Raw genomic sequence first — 17660 nt, forward strand, 5'->3', positions numbered from 1 at the left:
CGTTTAGCAACAGGCTTAAAGAGTTACTAGGAGATCTCCTTACTGAGGGAAATCTGAGAACCATTTTGTTTTCATTTTGATGAAAAACAAAAAAACGCAGGAACAGGCCACATACTGAGTTTTTTAAATAAATTTTTTGTTGTAAAAATTAAAATTAGTTTAGATTCACAGAAAAGCTACAGAGATAGTACAGAGTTTCCATATTCCCCCCACCCAGTTTTCCAAGATCCAGTTCAGGGTACTGCATTGCATTTAGTTGTCATAGCTCCCTAGCCTTCTCTGATCTGTGCCAGTTTCTCAGTCTTTCCTTGTTTTTCGTAACTTTGTCAGTCTTGAAGTATTAACTGGATGTCATATAGAATGTCCCCCAATCTGGATTTGTCTGATGTTTTTCTCATAATTAGATGTGGGTTATGGGTTTTTAGAAAGAATATCATAGAAGTAGAGTGCCCTTCTTATATCAGGGGTTATAGGATACCTACATTGCATCCCTCGTGATGATAATCTTTATCACTTGGTGAAGGTAGTGCTTACCAGGTTTGCTCACTATATAAAATTACTAGTTTTTCCTTTCCCTACTTTGTTCTCTGTGGAAGCAATTTAGTACCTAGTCCACCCTCAAAGATCTGGAGGGGGATTAAGCTCTACCTCTTGGAGGGAAACTGTGATAAGGAATATATTTTGTCTTTGATCCCCAGTTCCTGACACTGAGCTTCTAAAATGTTTGGAATTTCCTGAGCGATAGGGCCATAGGAGCATTTTGTTATTCATAATAAGCCCCTCTCAACCATACCTGAATTTACGCTAATGTGACTCTCAGTGGGCCCTTAAGTAGCTTCAATATGGAGCTGTTTGCCAGACAGACCAAGACATGATTAGAGGGTTGGAAAGTTCAGCCCCACACACAATCTCTAGGAAGGAGAGAGGGTCTGGAGATTGAGTTCAGTCACCAATGGCCAATGACTTAATCATGCCTATGTAATGAAATGTCCATAAAAACCCCTGAACGACAGGGTTCTAAGTGCTTCTGGGTTGCTGAACACATCAGGGCTCTGGGAGAGTGGCATACCTGCATACAGCATGGAAGCTCTGTGCTCCTGCCCTCAAACCTTGCCCTATACATCTCTTCCATTGGGCCATTCCTTAGTTGTATCCTTCATAATAAACCAATAATAGCAAGTAAAATGCCTTCCTGAATCCTATGAGCTGTTATAGCAAATTATTGAAGCTGAGCGGGGGTTGTAGAAACCTCTTGACTTCATAGCTGGTTTGTCAGAGGTACTGGTGGCCTGGACTTGCTATCAGGGTTTGAAATGGGGAGCAGTTTTGTAAGACTGAATCCTTAACTTGTGGGTCCTGTGCTAATTCCAGGTAGTTAGGGGGAGAAGTGAGTTGAATTGTTGGGCACTCAGCTGGTTACAGAATTGGGTGGTGTAAGGAAAAACCCCACATATTTGATGTCAGAAGTGTTGAGTATAAACAGTTGAAGAAGTATTATGTATTTTGTAATTCTTCTGGAGAGAAGATTTGTCTCTTCTCTCCCATTTATTTAATCATATGTTTATATCAATATGTTCTCAAGTATGTTTTATATTTTGATTGTAATACAATACCATGTTTATATTATTTATTTATTCACTTATTTATTTATTTTATTTTTTGAGACAGAGTTTCACTCTGTCACCCAGGCTGGAGTGCAGTGGCGTGATCTTGGCTCACTGCAACCTCCACCTCCTGGGTTCAAACGATTCTCCTGCCTCAGCCTCCCTAGTAGCCTGGGCTACAGGTGCATGCCGCCACGCCCGGCTAATTTTTTGTGTTTTGAGTAGAGATGGGGTTTTACTGTGTTAGCCAGGATGCTCTGGATCTCCTGACCTCGTGATCCACCTGCCTCCACTTCCCAGAGTGCTGGGATTACAGGCATGAGCCACTGTGCCTGGCCCTGTGTTTATTTTTATGCTCACATTGTTCCAGCCATAGCCATTGGGAGCTCTTTCAGGTTTGCTGCTCTACCCCTTTGGTGTCCTTCCATTCTTTTTGTTTTTCATTGAGCACTTCCTTACTTTCTGCTACTACAAGATGCTCATCTTATAATTCTTGTGCCCCTAGAGTCAACTTTTTCTTCAAAAGCTAATTCTCTAATAAGAGAACGACATATAGAAAACCAAGATCTGGGTGCTAGGTGTGCTTGTTGCTACTGGGCTATCATTGCTTCTAGCCCTTCTCAATGGACAGAGCTATGTAATATATGCACACATACTAACCCATGCTCATGCAGTTTTAAATAATAAACAACTTTCCATTTTAGACCATTTCCCTAAGGATAGAGGAAAAAAGTAACTCCTTACTGAATAGCGGTCTCAAGGTGGTATCAACAGAATGTGTTTTCTTCCAAATACCAGACCTAGAAAATGGCATTCTTAGGATTAAAAATAGTGACATTTTAGCAATTACACCTCACCACCAAGTATTTGCCACACTTGAGTTCCAGACGAATGTGACTGAGGTCATATCTGTCATATAGCTATATAGTAATGTTGTAAAAGGAATAAAGTCCTCTCACTTACTGTAACTCCTGCTTCTCATCTGAGAATGTACTAGCTTTAACATGTACCTTAACTTAGGTCCCTATAAAATGAAATGGAAGTAACTAGGGATTTTATTCACAGGGATTTTAAAACACTGTTTTTTCACACATTTAACATTCATATCTGATATTATGAATGGTCAACGTTACTGAAACCATCAAGATCAGAAATTTAAAAGGTCTCCTATGAAATTCAGGGAGTTGAAACATTGGCCTATCAAGAAATGAGTTAAAGTTTGTATATTCCTATATATGCTTTTTACCTCTTCTGATCTTTCTTTGTATTTCACTTTGAAAACAATTTTCCATTCTATTCTCAGTTTTTCATTTTTTTTTGGCGGGGGGGTGGGGGTGGGCGGGTTGCGAAGGGATAAGGTCTCACTCTGTAGCCCAGGCTGGAGTGCGTTGGTTGATGCAGTCATGGTTCAGTGCAGCCTTGACCTCCTAGGCTCAGGTGATCCTCCCACTTCAGCCTCCCAAGTAGCTCATACTACAGGTGCATGCAACCACACCCAGCTAATTAATTTTTTTTTTCTTTTTCTTTTTTGTAGAGACAGGGTTTTACCATGTTGCCCAGGCTGGTCTTGAACTCCTGGGCTCAAGTGATCTCTGCCTGCCTTGGCCTCCCAAATTGCCGAGATTGCAGGCTTGAGCCACCATGCCCAGCTGTTCTCAATAGTTTGATTTCTGCACTACCAAGTTCTTCACCAAAGCTTTTGTTTCACTATTACTTTGCTCTAAAGACACATCACTTTTTTTCCCCCATCTTATAGATTGCCTGGCACTGTTGACTTAAAAAGATAAGGTAGAAATTAATGCTCTTTGAATCTCCTGTTATATCTTTCAAAAATATTAACTTTGTGGCAAATCGCCCAAAGTCGTTCTTTTAACTGGTTTTGGTGTTGAAAGGAGAAACTGTGTTTTTCCTGCCTGTGATGATAGGACCCTCCCAGAGTGACATTGCGCTTCAGCATTCTCTGTTGCCTCCAGAGATGGGTCATTCTCACAAGGAGGATGTGCTTTTCCCTCTTGGGACTCAGACCTGAGACTCATTCCATGCACTGAGTCTGTGTGGAATGATGTTACCTAGGAGGCCCATGGTTCTCCTTGTCCTGAGAGTAGGGTGTGCATTCTTAGCAAACCGGTGGTTAGACTTGCCTCCACATATGAAAAGCACTGGATTCCTATTTCACAGAGTAAGGCTTGCACAGGAGAACAAATTAAGACTCCAACACAGAGTTATCAATTTGCCGTGAATGTCATAGCTATTAATTCCCAGTAGGTACTTAAGCAGTCATTAAACGGGGTCATCAACTCAATCCAGAGGACATCTTGAGATAAACAGTAGTTATTAATTTAATGTAGAATCAAAATACTTTGTATTCTTCCACCCAGTCCTATAATACTTGCTTAATAGGGCACGTACATTTATTATACATAGCATGCTCTTTTGCAATTGCTCTTAACTGCTTTTTTTTTTAACCTTTAAAATTTATCTTCTGTGTTACTTTCTGATCCTTTCTATTGTGGAAAAAACACTGGTGATGATTTCGATTTATTAATGTTCTTTCAGTCACTCTCTCTCTTTTTTTTTGTTTTGTTTTTTTTAATCTCATCCACCTGTCAGTGATGGCGGTGTAATTACAATAAGTCTAATTGTGCTCTTAGAGCTTTGCAGACAGTGGGAGGAGGTGATGGAGCAAGTATGTGCTCCCCATGGTTCTAGTTCTCATTCCCTCCCCCTTCTCCCCAACCAACCCACATCCTCTTTGAGGAATCAGAAAATAAACTTTCTGAGAACAACTATTTCCTGATGACAAAATAAATAGTAATAATTCCATATTCCATGTGAACGAGTTGTTGAGGAGATTAATATATTTTAGTACATGCAGACACATAAATGATGTTTTTCCATGTGTATTTTAGTTTCCTATTTTGTAATGACTATTGGAGACCTCCTAAAAGTATAAACCTTTAAAAAATTATGTGATAGTAATTGTGACCTTTTAAACCTCACCATTAGAACATAGGTTGAACCAACCATATGAAATTCCTGTATTTGCAGGTCATACATGCTCCTATGTGAGCAATTTCATATGATTCTAATGTATTTCTCTCAGCGATTCAGTGGAAGGAAGAAAATAACTTATCCCTGGATTTTTAAATATGTAATTTATTCTGTTTCTGAGTAGTATACAGGCCCAGAAGCTCCAGTGCTTAGCTATATTCAATAAACTCAAATAACTTAGAGTACCTTTTTATTTATCCTGAAACACTTGGTCACGCTCTTTCCATCAATGCCTTCTGTAAGAGGCCTGATAAAACAAGCTGAACTCACTTAGCCATATTGTCTGATGTTTGTTTTCATCTCTGTAGTATTATGAATAGACTCTATGAAAACTGCAACTGCAGCTTCAGAACAGAGCTAGGAGTACGTTTTTCTCTTGCTGTCCATTTTCAAAATCTAACAAATAGATCAGAGTGTTAGTCTATGTGACCTTATACAAAGAGCTTAACCAATCCAAAGTGCCTTAATAACAACAAAAAAAACTTTGTCACACATTGATTGTACCTTGAGAAGAGAAAATACATTGGTTTCATAGTTCTAACTGTTCACTTAATAAATACTTATTAATTTCCTATACAGAGATGGAGTTAATTACCTTGTATAATTAATGACAATTTTGTATGCATTGGAATTTTTTCTTGGAGCGATGAGGTTTCATAAGTGAACTATGGAGACCCTCTTGAATGGTATTTACACTTTACAAAATGAGAGAAATTGGTGTAATTAATAGCTAGGAACAGAACTCATTTTTCTTATTTGAAGTTAATTGATTTCTTTAAGAATCAAACCTATTACATTTGTGACATTTTCTAACCTGCATAAAGTGGTTTGTCTGGACTATCTTACAATAGATGAATGAAGACTCTGATCATGGTAATAAAATGAGTTTCACTTACATTTTTGTTTGTTCAGGTTCATTTGCAATAGACAATGTGTTAGAGAAACTTGATGTGGTTTTGGTATAGTTTCTGGTATGAACTAGTATAGATAGTTTCTGTAAAGTAATTTTTTATTTTCAAATATTCTGCCTGGAGTCAGAAAATAGCACGTTTATCAAATCTAATGTATACAATTATCATAAAATCATTTTGAATTGATACACATCAGTGGTTCTGTTAGTTATATTTATTATAGTGGAATTTATAAAAATGGATTTTACCCTTTGTGAATATTTGAAAGAAAACAGAAGTGGTAGTTTTAGGATTTTAGAATTTGCATTTTTTATTTAATTTGGCCTCAGAAACATTGAGAGGGCATTCAAGACCTATGAGCTATTAAAAGCAGGAGTTTTGTATGCTTAGCGAAAAGCACAGAACACCTAATAGGTATTAAGTAGATGCTTAATTAATGATTAATAGTTGGGGTATCCAGTTTCTTAGGACTTTTCCTTGGGTGTCTTATAAATGATTTTTCTCCCCACTTGAAAAAGCAAATTCAGTGTAGTTCAGATATGTATTAAATAACATTTATTTAACATTCAGCCCTGAAGAAGATATTTTAAAAATGTCCTCAGTAGGGTCAATTTTGAAGGACACCATATTCTCTTCTCTATAGCTTTGCAACTTCCTGAGGTGAAGTTTTAATTTTACATTTTATTTTAGCCACCTCTTTTTTTTCTTCTTGCTATCATTTTCTCTGTAGGTAATGTCCCTAGCTTTGATTACTCTCATTAGTACACCTTAATATCTTTTTGATTCTGTATTTTTTAGAAACAAACTTGAAGATGGAATTCAGTTTACTTAAATACATACTGAAAACAAGCTATCATGTATTAGCAACTGCACTGGGTTGAAGGTGAACAGGGAAGGCAAAGGGCTCATAGTCTAATAAATAATGAGCAAGGGCTGGGCATGGTGGCTCACGCCTGTAATCCCAACACTTTGGGAGGCCAAGGCAGGCGGATCACCTGAGGTCAGGAGTTCGAGACCAGCCTGACCAACATGGTGAAACCCCGTCTCTATTAAAAATAAAAAAATTAGTGGGGCGTGGTGGGTGCGTGCCTGTAACCCCAGCTACTTGGGAGGCTCAGGCACAAGAATCACTTGAATCCAGGAGGCGGAGATCCTGCCACTGTACTCCAGCCTGGGCAACACAGCAAGACTCTGTCTCAAAAATAATAATAGTAATAATAATGAGCAAGATGATATCCTACATCTGTGATAGGTGATTTTTTTTTTTAATTGAGTCACGGTCTCTCTCTGTCGACCAGGTTGGAGTCCAGTGGCTGCTCAGCATGGCCTCGATTTGCTGGGCTCAAGTGATTTTCCTGCCTCAGCTTCTCGAGTAGCTGGGACCACAGGCACACATCATCCCATCTAGCTGACTTTTTTTTTTTTTTTTTTTTGGTAGAGATAGGGTCTTTCTATATTGCCCAGGCTGGTCTTAAACTCCCGGGCTTAAGTGATCCTCCTACCTCAGCCTCTAAAATGTCCAGATTACAGGTGTGAGCTACCACACCTGGCCCTGTGACAGGTGGTCTTGATTAGGTGGTAAGGCACAGGCACTGATTAATCAGAACAGATGTGAGAAATCAGAACAGATTTGAGAACAGATGTGAGCACTGGTAGTCATAGCTGCATGGGGTCTTGGAGGCTCCCTATTGTGTTTTTAATTATTAAATTTTGGGGGGAAGGGTGGTTAGAGAGAAGGGAGGTGTCTCATAAGGGAGAGATCATAACTACTTGTATGGCCTTGTCACTACCTGCCACTACAACATCAGCCCTGATCTTAAAGCTGATAATGTGGTAAATTTTAAAATGGGAATATGCAAGTATGCTGTGAGAGGTTCCTAAAATAATCATGTGGATAGCGTGGGACAGAGGTCTGTGAACACTTCCTGAGAGAAGTCATCATGATTTGATACATAAAGAATAAGCCGGAGCTCACTTCATAGTATGAAGGAGAAACCTCAAGGCATGTGGGAGCCATATGCTATGTACAAGCAACTCTCTATTCCTGGCATGGAAATGGGAACTGGGGTGTGAGGAAATGAAGAGGGGAGGGTCCAGGTTATTACAGACCTTGAATGCCAGGCTGAGGTGCTTGGACTTTACCCTGAAGCGCTGAAGGGTTTTATGCAGAGGAGCAACGTATTCAGATGCGCATTTTAGAGAGGCGGTTTTTGTGGCTGCAAGTTGGACAGAGAGGGACAAAGCTGGACACATGTTGACCAGTAAGGAGACTACTATAACTCTTTAGGGAGAAATCATGGGAATCTTAGCTAGGATGAGAAAAGGTCAAGCTCAAGAAATGTTGGGAGAAGTGGAGTTCTTAGTAGTTGAGCGACTGATTGGATGTGGATTATGAGGGAGAGGCAGGAGACAAGGAGGTTTCTGATTTGGATCTTGAGGTGGATGATTGGCCATTAACTGAGCCAGGAAATTTGCAGGTGGGTGAGATTTGCCTTTATAAAGATACTTAATTTAGTTTGGATCATATTGAGCTGAGGCATGTATTAATATAACAGAAGTTTTAATTTCTCATTCACCTAGAACCAAATGAGTATCCCTAATTGTCAGGCAGCTCTCTTCTGTGCAGTAGTTCAGGGATTGAGATTCCTTCCATCCTACAGCTCCACCATTTTCAACTTGTAGTTTGCGGAAGGTAGAAGAATGTGGAGGATTGTTCTTGCAAGGTTTTATGGTCCAGCCCTGGAAGTAGTATACATCACTTTCACTTTCCATTGTCCAGAACTTATTCCATGTGACCAATTGTAACTTCAAGGAAGGCTGGAAAATGTAGCCTAACTATGAGCTCAGGAATAAAGGAACAATTTTGGGAATCAGTTAACAGGATGTGCCACAGGGTGACAGGGACACTTTTGGATATCGAAGTCTGAAACTTGCAGCAAAGACCTTAGCTGGAAATGTGGTTTTAGGACTCATCAGAGACAGGGGCAGTTCATATGATGAAACTAGATGGAGTCACTCTTGGAGAACAAGTAGGCAAGAGCTGAGGACAGAGCTGTTAATTTGGCCAACATATAAAGTGTTCTGGGAAAAAGGATGCTAGGTAGAAAACTGAAAGCCTCAATAGCAGTAGGAGGAACCAGGACCATAGAAGCCCCTAAGCGGAGGATTTCAAGGAGTGAATGGAAGACACTGTGATATGCAGTAGATAGATATAGGAATGTAGACAGATATATAGTGGACACTATATATCTATATCTATATATATATATAGATATATAGTGGACACTATATATATATATATATATATATATATATAAGATAGTAGATAGATATATAGTAGACACCACAAGGTGTCTACTCAATCAGATGATTAACTATTAGAGACGTGACTGAGTAGAGTTCTCACTTCAAGGGCACAGTCAAGCAGAAACAAGATTTTCTCTCTCCAGGGAATTAGCAGAGAGGAGCCATGGAGAGAGGATGGAGAAACTGGAGCAATGGGGCTAATTGATGACATAGAGCATCCCTGAGAGAACAGGAACAAGAGAGCTTATTAAAATAAAAATTTGAGTTTATCAGAATACTGCTCTTTTGACATGCTTTTTTGAAAAGCCCTTATAATGATTGATAACTGATTTTTATTGTAAGTAATTTTGCTAACCTAACAATAGAGAATATAATTATATTTCTCGTTCCATATTAGTTGGTTTACATAATCAATTCACCTGTCCTAGAAAATGCCATTAATCTTTGAAAAGAACTTTTTTTGGTTTTTTAAAAGAAAGTGTAACACAGAAAAGAGAAATATTCTCATGTAACTGTGCTATAACTGCTATACTAAGGCAAATTTTAAGTCTCTTATTTTTCCTAGAGAAAGGAGTTTATAACCTGTTACTATATGTTTAAATTAATGTTATCTTTCTCAGTTTTCCTCTCTCCTACTCTTTAGCTAGGAGCATGCTTAGAGGACTATTTCTTTTCTAGAGCATTTTTTAATAATGGGGAAGATAGATATAAAGAGGCTTACATTTGGATTGAGGTGGGTACTTAATGTTCTGGTATTTAATATTGAGCAGTAAGAGCTAGTTTTATTAATAAATCATTCTACAATGATCTTTCCCTTTGACTTCCAATAGATTCACACTTTCTACTATGGCATATAGCATTACTTTAAAATGCTTTTAAAATTGTTTCTATATATTATAAATTGTTTCTCACTTAAGACCAGAATATTTAGAGGTAACATCTGGAAATGAGCCATTACTGTTTATGTACTAATGATAAAGGTGACGGCAAGAATGATTTTCAGTGTGTTTTGTACTTTATTTTAAACAGCATTTCACAGAACCATTCAAATGCATTCATTTTTCCTTTTTGTAAAATCCTTAAAATATCACCAAAGATCATGTTTACAACTTGAATTCCTGTTGTTGTTGTTGTTGTTGTTGTTGTTGTTTTGGAGTACAATGTAATATTGATACTTTGATGCATTGACTTTTTAATGTTACTGAATTTATAATAGTTTTTCTCTTACTTTCTTTAAAATTCTAGTATTAGGAAATAGGATCAAAGTAGGTGAAATTATTGATTTCAGCTTAAATCTATTTTCTAGAAAAAAGTGGATCATCATATTCATCTTTTATTTCTAATTCCTATCTTGGTGCCTGGTTTATAATAGATTCTGAGTAAATACTTGTGAATTGAGGATACTTGAATCAGTATCTTTAGAAAGGTTGTATAACTGTTGTGATGGAGCATGCGGCATTGCTAGCTCATTTTATTGCAGAATCTTTCCATACTTGCTATCAGGGTCAATCCTTAACAGCAAAAAGATGAGTTGGCTATGAAATGAGCATCCAGCAATCATCTCTCCATTATGCTAGCCAGAACGCATTTCAGAACTAGAGTTGCATCCTTTAAGAAATGTATGTTTGCTGATAAGATTTTAAAGAAAGCCATACTTTGTGTCATGCTGGCCCAATGCTTCAATCATTCCCAGAAGCTCTTCTTCATTATAGGCCTATTTTCCCCAAGTATCACTTTCCCTCTGTGACTTATTTAAAGATATATTTTTAGCTCCTTAATCTCCCCATTTTATCAGCTTCTTGTTCTGTATGTTGAATTAGGATGTTGAATTTTGGGGATGAAGATGAGGGATGGGGGTGGACTCTATATTCCCCTGTTCAGCTATTCACTTAACTTGTAGTGCTCTCATCTTCTCAAAATTCTTTCCATTCATTCATTCACTCACTCATTTTATTCACTCAGCAATCATGTTTTACCTCTGCAAAATGTCAAGCAGTGTGTTGGACATCTGGATAGAAAGGTGAATTACTCTGCCTAGGACAGCACCTGACATAGTCACCTCACTCAGGGAGCAGTGGTAAAATGTCCCCTTAAGAGCCTTGCTCAGATCCCCTTCTGTTGTGCAGCTATAACAGTTCTAATTTGACACTGAATTCTCACCCTTCCATATAATTTGGGCACCACTTTAATATATTAGTCATACTAGCTTCTGTAACAAATAAACCCTTCAGTTTGAGTGGCTTAGCACCCTGTGCACTTATTTTTTTACTCATATTGAATGGTGCAATGTAGTTCCAAAGAAGTGGGCTGTGCAACAGATGGTCCTTTAAGGACCAAGGCTGAAGGAAACTCAGCCATCTTCCAAAGTCGCTTTGGATGTCAGCGTCCAGATTGCAGAACGTGAAAAAACATGAACTGCATGAAAGAGATTTTTGTAGGCCAGAGCTGAAAATCATAGATGTCACCTCCATTTTTTCCATTGTCTGGAACTCAGGCACATGGCCACCCCTAACTGGAATAGAGATCTGGGAGATGCAAGTAGTGGGGACCCAAAAGAATGCCTAGCTAAGCTGGAGTGAAGGATGATGATGCATTTCCCGCTTATGTCAGGGAGTATGCCTTGTATAACCCTGTTTTATTTTCCTCCTGGTATAAATAGAACGCCTTTTCTTCTTTTTAGTAATGGACTGTTTCAGAAATCCTTTGGGAATTGAAATGGAGGGAAACATTTTATTTTCTGTTTCCAATACAGTGAACACACTAAAAGCAGAAAAACCAGATATTTGAAGGTTTTCCTGTGACCTGCTAGAAATGCTATTAAAAGATACTGCTCTTACCTTTCACAGTATTGCTCTTACCACCTAATGGGCTACTTGTGTGAATCCCCTCATTTGTGAATCTCCCTGAGCTACTTCCTTCCCTGCCTGCTTTCCCAGCCACAGTTAGCAGTTGCATCCTCAGTGTTATACCTTTGTTGGTTTAATTCATTCATCCACTCACTCATCCAAATATTTATAATGGAGAGAAGAAGAGAAAGAGGGAAGGCAGGGAAAGAGAACAGTTGAAATTCACTGTGATAGCATTACATACTGAATAGTATAAAGGCTTAGGGAAAAGACACTTATCTCTACTTTGTGATAAGAGAGAGGTGAAAATGTTCCTTTTAGAGGAAGGAAGTGTAGTCTGAGTCTTTTAGTATTCATGGATACTTTTCCTTCCATAGGCAACAAGCTTTTCCAGGAGAAGGACCTTGTTTTGATCCGACTCTAGCACCCTAGTATACAGCAACACTTATACTAGACATTCAGTAAGTTGAATTGATTGAAGATAAGTGAATACATTTATAAACTCTATTTATTACACGTTTGCATACATCATCTCATACAGTGCTCACCACAGCTCTATGGTAGGACAGATAGTCTCATTCCTGGTGTATAGATAATGAACACAAATTCAGAGAGATTTGGTGTTTTGCCATTGACTCATAGTTAACAGGCTAGATCTCAGGTGTTCTGCATCTAATCTTGTGCATTTTTCACTCTTGGAAACAAGCATTAAATTTAAGAATCAAAATAGTGCTTTAAAGGTTGTAACATGTGCTTTGGAAATGAGACATCAAGCCAGCTGAATCTCTTTGAGTGAAGGCTATTCACTTATATTGAGTCAAGAGTGTTTTTAACAAAAACAGACATGCTTGGTCTACCATGTTTCATAGTGTGTTATATTCTTGCCAGCACAGTGGTTTGTACCCTGCAGGGCCTCTATACATATTTCTAAACTAATTGACAGTAATTTAAAATGTATAAATCAGATTCATCTAAATTGGGCAGGCTTCCTTCTTGTTAGAGGCTGTCATAAGTTTTTACCTATGTAACCATTTTGTCACAGGGGACAGAATTTGCCTGTGGTATATTCTAATTCAGGGACTTTTTTTTTAATTCAAAGAGTTGTTAACTCTCTAGCTTGGTTTCTGGTTTTCTTTGGCTGCTGCCTTTTCATTCTTCCAGCGCTCGCCCCCTCAGTCTGCCAAGGACACTATGTATAGAAACTGAGACTGCCTGGATGTTCTTACCATAGCAGATTGACACATTTTATCATAGGGTTGCTTTAGTGTCTTTTGTTGCTCTACAAATCTCAAACTTTCTCATTAGAATTTGATAGGCATTGATTGCTTCCATCTCTGACTTATTTATATTTTGTACGATATCAATGTTCTCTACAGAAATATTATGACCAACTTAATAAATTGGCCCCAGTTTATTAGGGTTGCAGCTAAGAATGAAGGCATTGCTTATAGAAGTTTAAAAGTATGCATTTCCACATTATGTTCTGCTTCAAACGGTCTGAAACCAGGCTCATTTTGTACTCTGCATTCTCTCCCCTGCCACCCTCATCCTTTGCCCCGCAGCTGTTGCCAGCTGCCATCTATCTTATTTACTGACGGATTCCAAACCACAAAAATGTGGTGACTACTTCTTTTCTTCATACTGCTCATCTAATTCATGTTCATGTTCTGTTTCATTGACCTGTAAAATGTCTCCGAAATCATGGAATTCGAGACCGTGTTTTAAAGCCATGTTGAGTGCATTTCTTGATCTCCTTATAGCTCTAACATTATCAGAAAGGAGCTAAGAGCCCTCTAAGACTTTACTGGCAAATCAGCAAGAGGACTTGGGCTAAAAAATAAATAAAATTTTAAGGAGGTTTCAGTTCAAAGACATTTCTCCTCAATATACTTGAGTAAGAATCATTTTATCATCTCTGGAAACACTTGCTTTTTCCAGAACTCTGTAACCAGGAGACAGAATAGACGGATGGACTTTTTCAGAGCATGTGGTACATAGAAGGTGGTTGGTAAAAGTATAATGAATGAAGGGATGGCCAGATGATCAAAAATAGAATGATAATGGTGAAATGATCCTGAACTCTGTTTCTGTGTTTTGTTTTTGCTTAGCAAGAATGTTTTTTATTTTATTTTTCTAAGCGCAAGATAAATGCCAAGTGTTAGAAAGACAGAGCCACCTTTCATATTAGCCATTACTAGAAAAACACCATTAATGCCTCAGCCTACTACTACATAATGGAATTTTAATCTGCAGGAAATCCAAGAGTACTTTAGAAAGTGCCCTTAATTGAAGACTCAGTAGAGTTGATTGTGTTTAAAAAGAAGTGGATGTCAGGGGTGTTTGGATTTCAATCTGATAGTGTAATAATAGTAATGTCCCAGAATTCTGGAAAGGTTTTTAATTTTTTTTAATCCACTGATTGTCTTATTGCTAAAATGTCAAGAAAATCATATTAGCCACACTTAATAAAAGTGATGTAATGTTTATCCTGAACTTTATCCTTCAACCACAGAATAATAGAGTGACAGAATATTAGGTTATAGAACTTCAAGCACTAAGCAATGAAGGACAATGAGTTTTTAATGATTCTAGTAGCTTATTTTTGCAAGTTAATTTTGTTCTGGCACATACAAAAGAAATGAAAGATACAGAGCTATTTATTTTTTGTTTTGCAGGGGAAGATGGTGAAAGGAATGGGAGGTGCTATGGATTTAGTGTCCAGTGCCAAAACCAAAGTGGTGGTCACCATGGAGCATTCTGCAAAGGTAACATGTACTGTGCTCCCCAAATACTGCCTTTGGAAATTTGCAATACATCAAAACCCAGTGTACCACCAGGTCACCTAACTGTGGATTTTATTTTCTCTGGCTCATTCAAGGTGATAGCATTTACATTTGAGAGAGAAAGATGACAAAAACAGTTACTTATTATTTATTTAGCTAAATGGTTAACTTTGAGTGAAACCAAACATCAGCATGTTCTTCAAATATTTGTCCTGCATACATATTAAAAGTAAAAGCTTTATGCATACATGTTAAAAGTAAAAGCTTTAATATCTCCAAAGGAAGTGAAAAGATGTCTGTATGGATGTATTGATTCAGGTTTTAAGATGATTATAGTGGTTGCTATCTGTGCGTGAAATGAAAAGCCACAACAGAACATACATCTTAACAACAGTTATTTTCAAATGGACCATATGGCCTTCATAGCTGTGAGGTGCCGTATCCAGAAGATGTTACAAAATAATGGACTAGGTGATAGCTCTGAAAGGTATTATACTTTTATTTTGATAAATCATTAAATATTTGAGTGCCTGTTACATGCTAGGCATGCTAGGATGTGGCAGTGACCAAAACTGGACAAAAATTACTGATCTCATGAAGCTTACATTCAGTCTTTTTCCTCTTCCTTCACATTGCAATAATAATAGCTACCATTTTTTAGTGTTTACTGTGTGCCAAGAATACACCAAGCTCTGTGTATATGTATGGGCCCATGAACTTGATATAAGTGCTCTTAGTATGTCCAGAAACAGAGCTTTAGAGAGGTTAAGTAACTTGCCCGAAGTTCTGTTAGAACTAGTAGAACTCTGATTAGACCTGGTGTCTCTGATTCCAAAGCCCAGTTGTCTCACCAAGGAACTATCAGTGTAAGTTTCTTCCTTGTTCCTGACTCAGTGTCTTTGGACGAACTGAGCTTAATTGCCTTCCTAACCTGAACCCATTGGCTTCTACTGATTTTAAAAGTTGATATTGAATGCTTTCTTCATCTTCTTTGCCTTCTCTTCATCCTCCTTTATTCTTTATCATTCTTAGTTTTAAAATCTACCTCTTCTCACTTTGAGACCTGCTAATCTGAGTGGAAATGACAGTTCATTTGCCCTCTTGTTGTTTAGTGATGCAGCATTATGTTAAAGCATGGAACTAGAAGATTCACATCCCACCCGCTTCCCCTGGGAAGGTTTGGTTACAGAGAAATGTATGCCACAAAATGATTTTGTTGTGAAAACAGCTATAAATATGTGTTATCATAAATTGTTGAGTAAACAGTGGGAGGTGAGCAGTGGTGCATAAATATGGAATAATAGAAATGGTACCAGCACAGGTGACTTCTGAGAATGCCTTGCAAAGCATCCAAAATACTTCATTTCAGAGGCAAGAGGATGCCAAGCATGCAAATCAAATCCAAATCTTTTCTGGAAAATAATGTCTATTTGGAAAAAACTCTTTCAGACTTTCTTTTTGTTGTGAACCTTAATATTGACACACGAAGGCACTGAAGTTCAACTTATTTTAGTTTATTTTTGTGTATTTGTTTTCAAAACATTAGGCCTATATTTTGCAAATTCTTTTCTTCCACCCAAGTCCTTTCTTTCTCCTCAGCTGGAATTTCTGATAGAGGAAAATAAATGATGCCACCAACTTCAGACTAGAAATATCTTATTAAAGCTTTCCACAGAAGAAAGATCATATTTTTTACCTCTTTCCTTCTCTCAGTGGGGAAATTAGCACTGAATTTTAAAACAGAATTGGAATGAGGTATTTTTCCGTAGATAGTTTCATTTCAACAAACCAATAAAACAATGTACTTATGATTAAAATAATAGTAATGAATTATTCACAGTAAACAGTTAACCTTTGAAAAATAATCAACAGTTTCTCTTCTCACACATTTTACTTGTGGCCCTCGAATATGTAGCTGCTACTATTTTGTTCACCTGGACTCATGGTTACTGGCCCAGCTCAAGGGAAGACAGGGAACCTGCTATTTCTTTTTTGCATCTTTTGCTTTGGTTAAAAGTTGAGAAGAGCTGGAAAAGAGGTAGGGAAGAGAGTTTTTTCACTCCTGGTAATCTCTTCAGTTAAGAATCGGTTCTTTTAGACATGCCAGGTAACTTCTGCTGCCTTATGATTAAGTGAACAGCCTAGGGGAGCAATCTCTAGAGTTTTGTAAGACATGGGAGTAAAGTTTGCAAAGAAGGATTAAAACCTGAGAAATATAGTCGTGTATTCTTGTGCTGCTGTTTTGCTGTTTTTTTTGTTGTTGTTTTTTTGTTTTTTTTTCTGTAAGTGGATGGAGCTATTAACTGGTTTTCGGGTAGGGCTATCTATTTCCTTATTGATAGGGTTACAGTTAATTTACAGGTTGTTTATAAATATAGCATTGCTTGGCTTTGTAAAAATGTGTTTTTTGTTGTTGTTTTAATAAGACAAAGAAAACTCTTGCAACCAGTTACTGCCTTTAGTTCAGACTCCAGCAGCTTCTAAAACCTGAGACCTGGCTACCTACGGGTGCTGCTCTGGAGTAACACCTGCCCTCAGACTACCTCTGCGACGTATGTCAGGCACACGGGTCAGACTGGCATTGTAACTTGATTTGCATTTGATCCTAGACATCAGAGTTACAGGCAAAGTTTTGAAATAGGCAAAGTTTTTTTTGGTGTCCAGCCACCTTTCTTCTTAAGCTTCTTTTTCATTTCTAGGTATATCTTATCTTCTGCCCTTTAAAAATGTGAAGAAAGGAAAGGAGTAACAATCTGAGTCCTTACCAGGTGGAGGTGCTGTGCTTGGCACTGCATATGCTTAATCTCATTGATCCTCTGAAGTAAGGTTGAGTTATGGGTATTAAGAAGCTTATCCAGGAAAGTGACAGAGCTGGAATTTGATTCAGTGTCGTGCAGCCTGTGTTCATACTGCACCATGCCACATCCTCACAAAGCTACCTCTGCACCAGCGTCCCACCCACATCTGCCCTTTCAGGAAGCTTCAGGTTTTTTTTTTTTTTTTTTCATTTTCCCTGGACAAAGCTCTCTTTGCTTAGGTGAGAATTACATCAGCAATATGTTTAAAAGAAAATAATCCAAAAATCTAATTATATCTTCTAGTACCTATCTCCATTTCTTCCTTTTTGCATTAGACTCCTCCCTGTTTTATCTGGGCACA

At 37.9% G+C, this 17660-nt stretch overlaps 1 protein-coding gene across 3 annotated transcripts in view; it reads left to right on the forward strand.

Annotated features, from left to right (window-relative positions):
• Positions 1–17660, forward strand: part of OXCT1 (3-oxoacid CoA-transferase 1) — a 139496-nt gene that overhangs the window by 93663 nt on the left and 28173 nt on the right. For all 3 annotated transcript variants that reach the window (XM_034960127.4, XM_003810979.6, XM_063604486.1), the window contains exon 14: positions 14394–14483. In XM_034960127.4, the coding sequence (XP_034816018.1) occupies positions 14394–14483 (90 nt within the window). The remainder of the gene's footprint in view (positions 1–14393; positions 14484–17660) is intronic.

The sequence above is a fragment of the Pan paniscus genome, chromosome 4 (genome assembly GCF_029289425.2).
Source record: "Pan paniscus chromosome 4, NHGRI_mPanPan1-v2.0_pri, whole genome shotgun sequence".
Classification (NCBI taxonomy): Eukaryota; Metazoa; Chordata; class Mammalia; order Primates; family Hominidae; genus Pan; species Pan paniscus.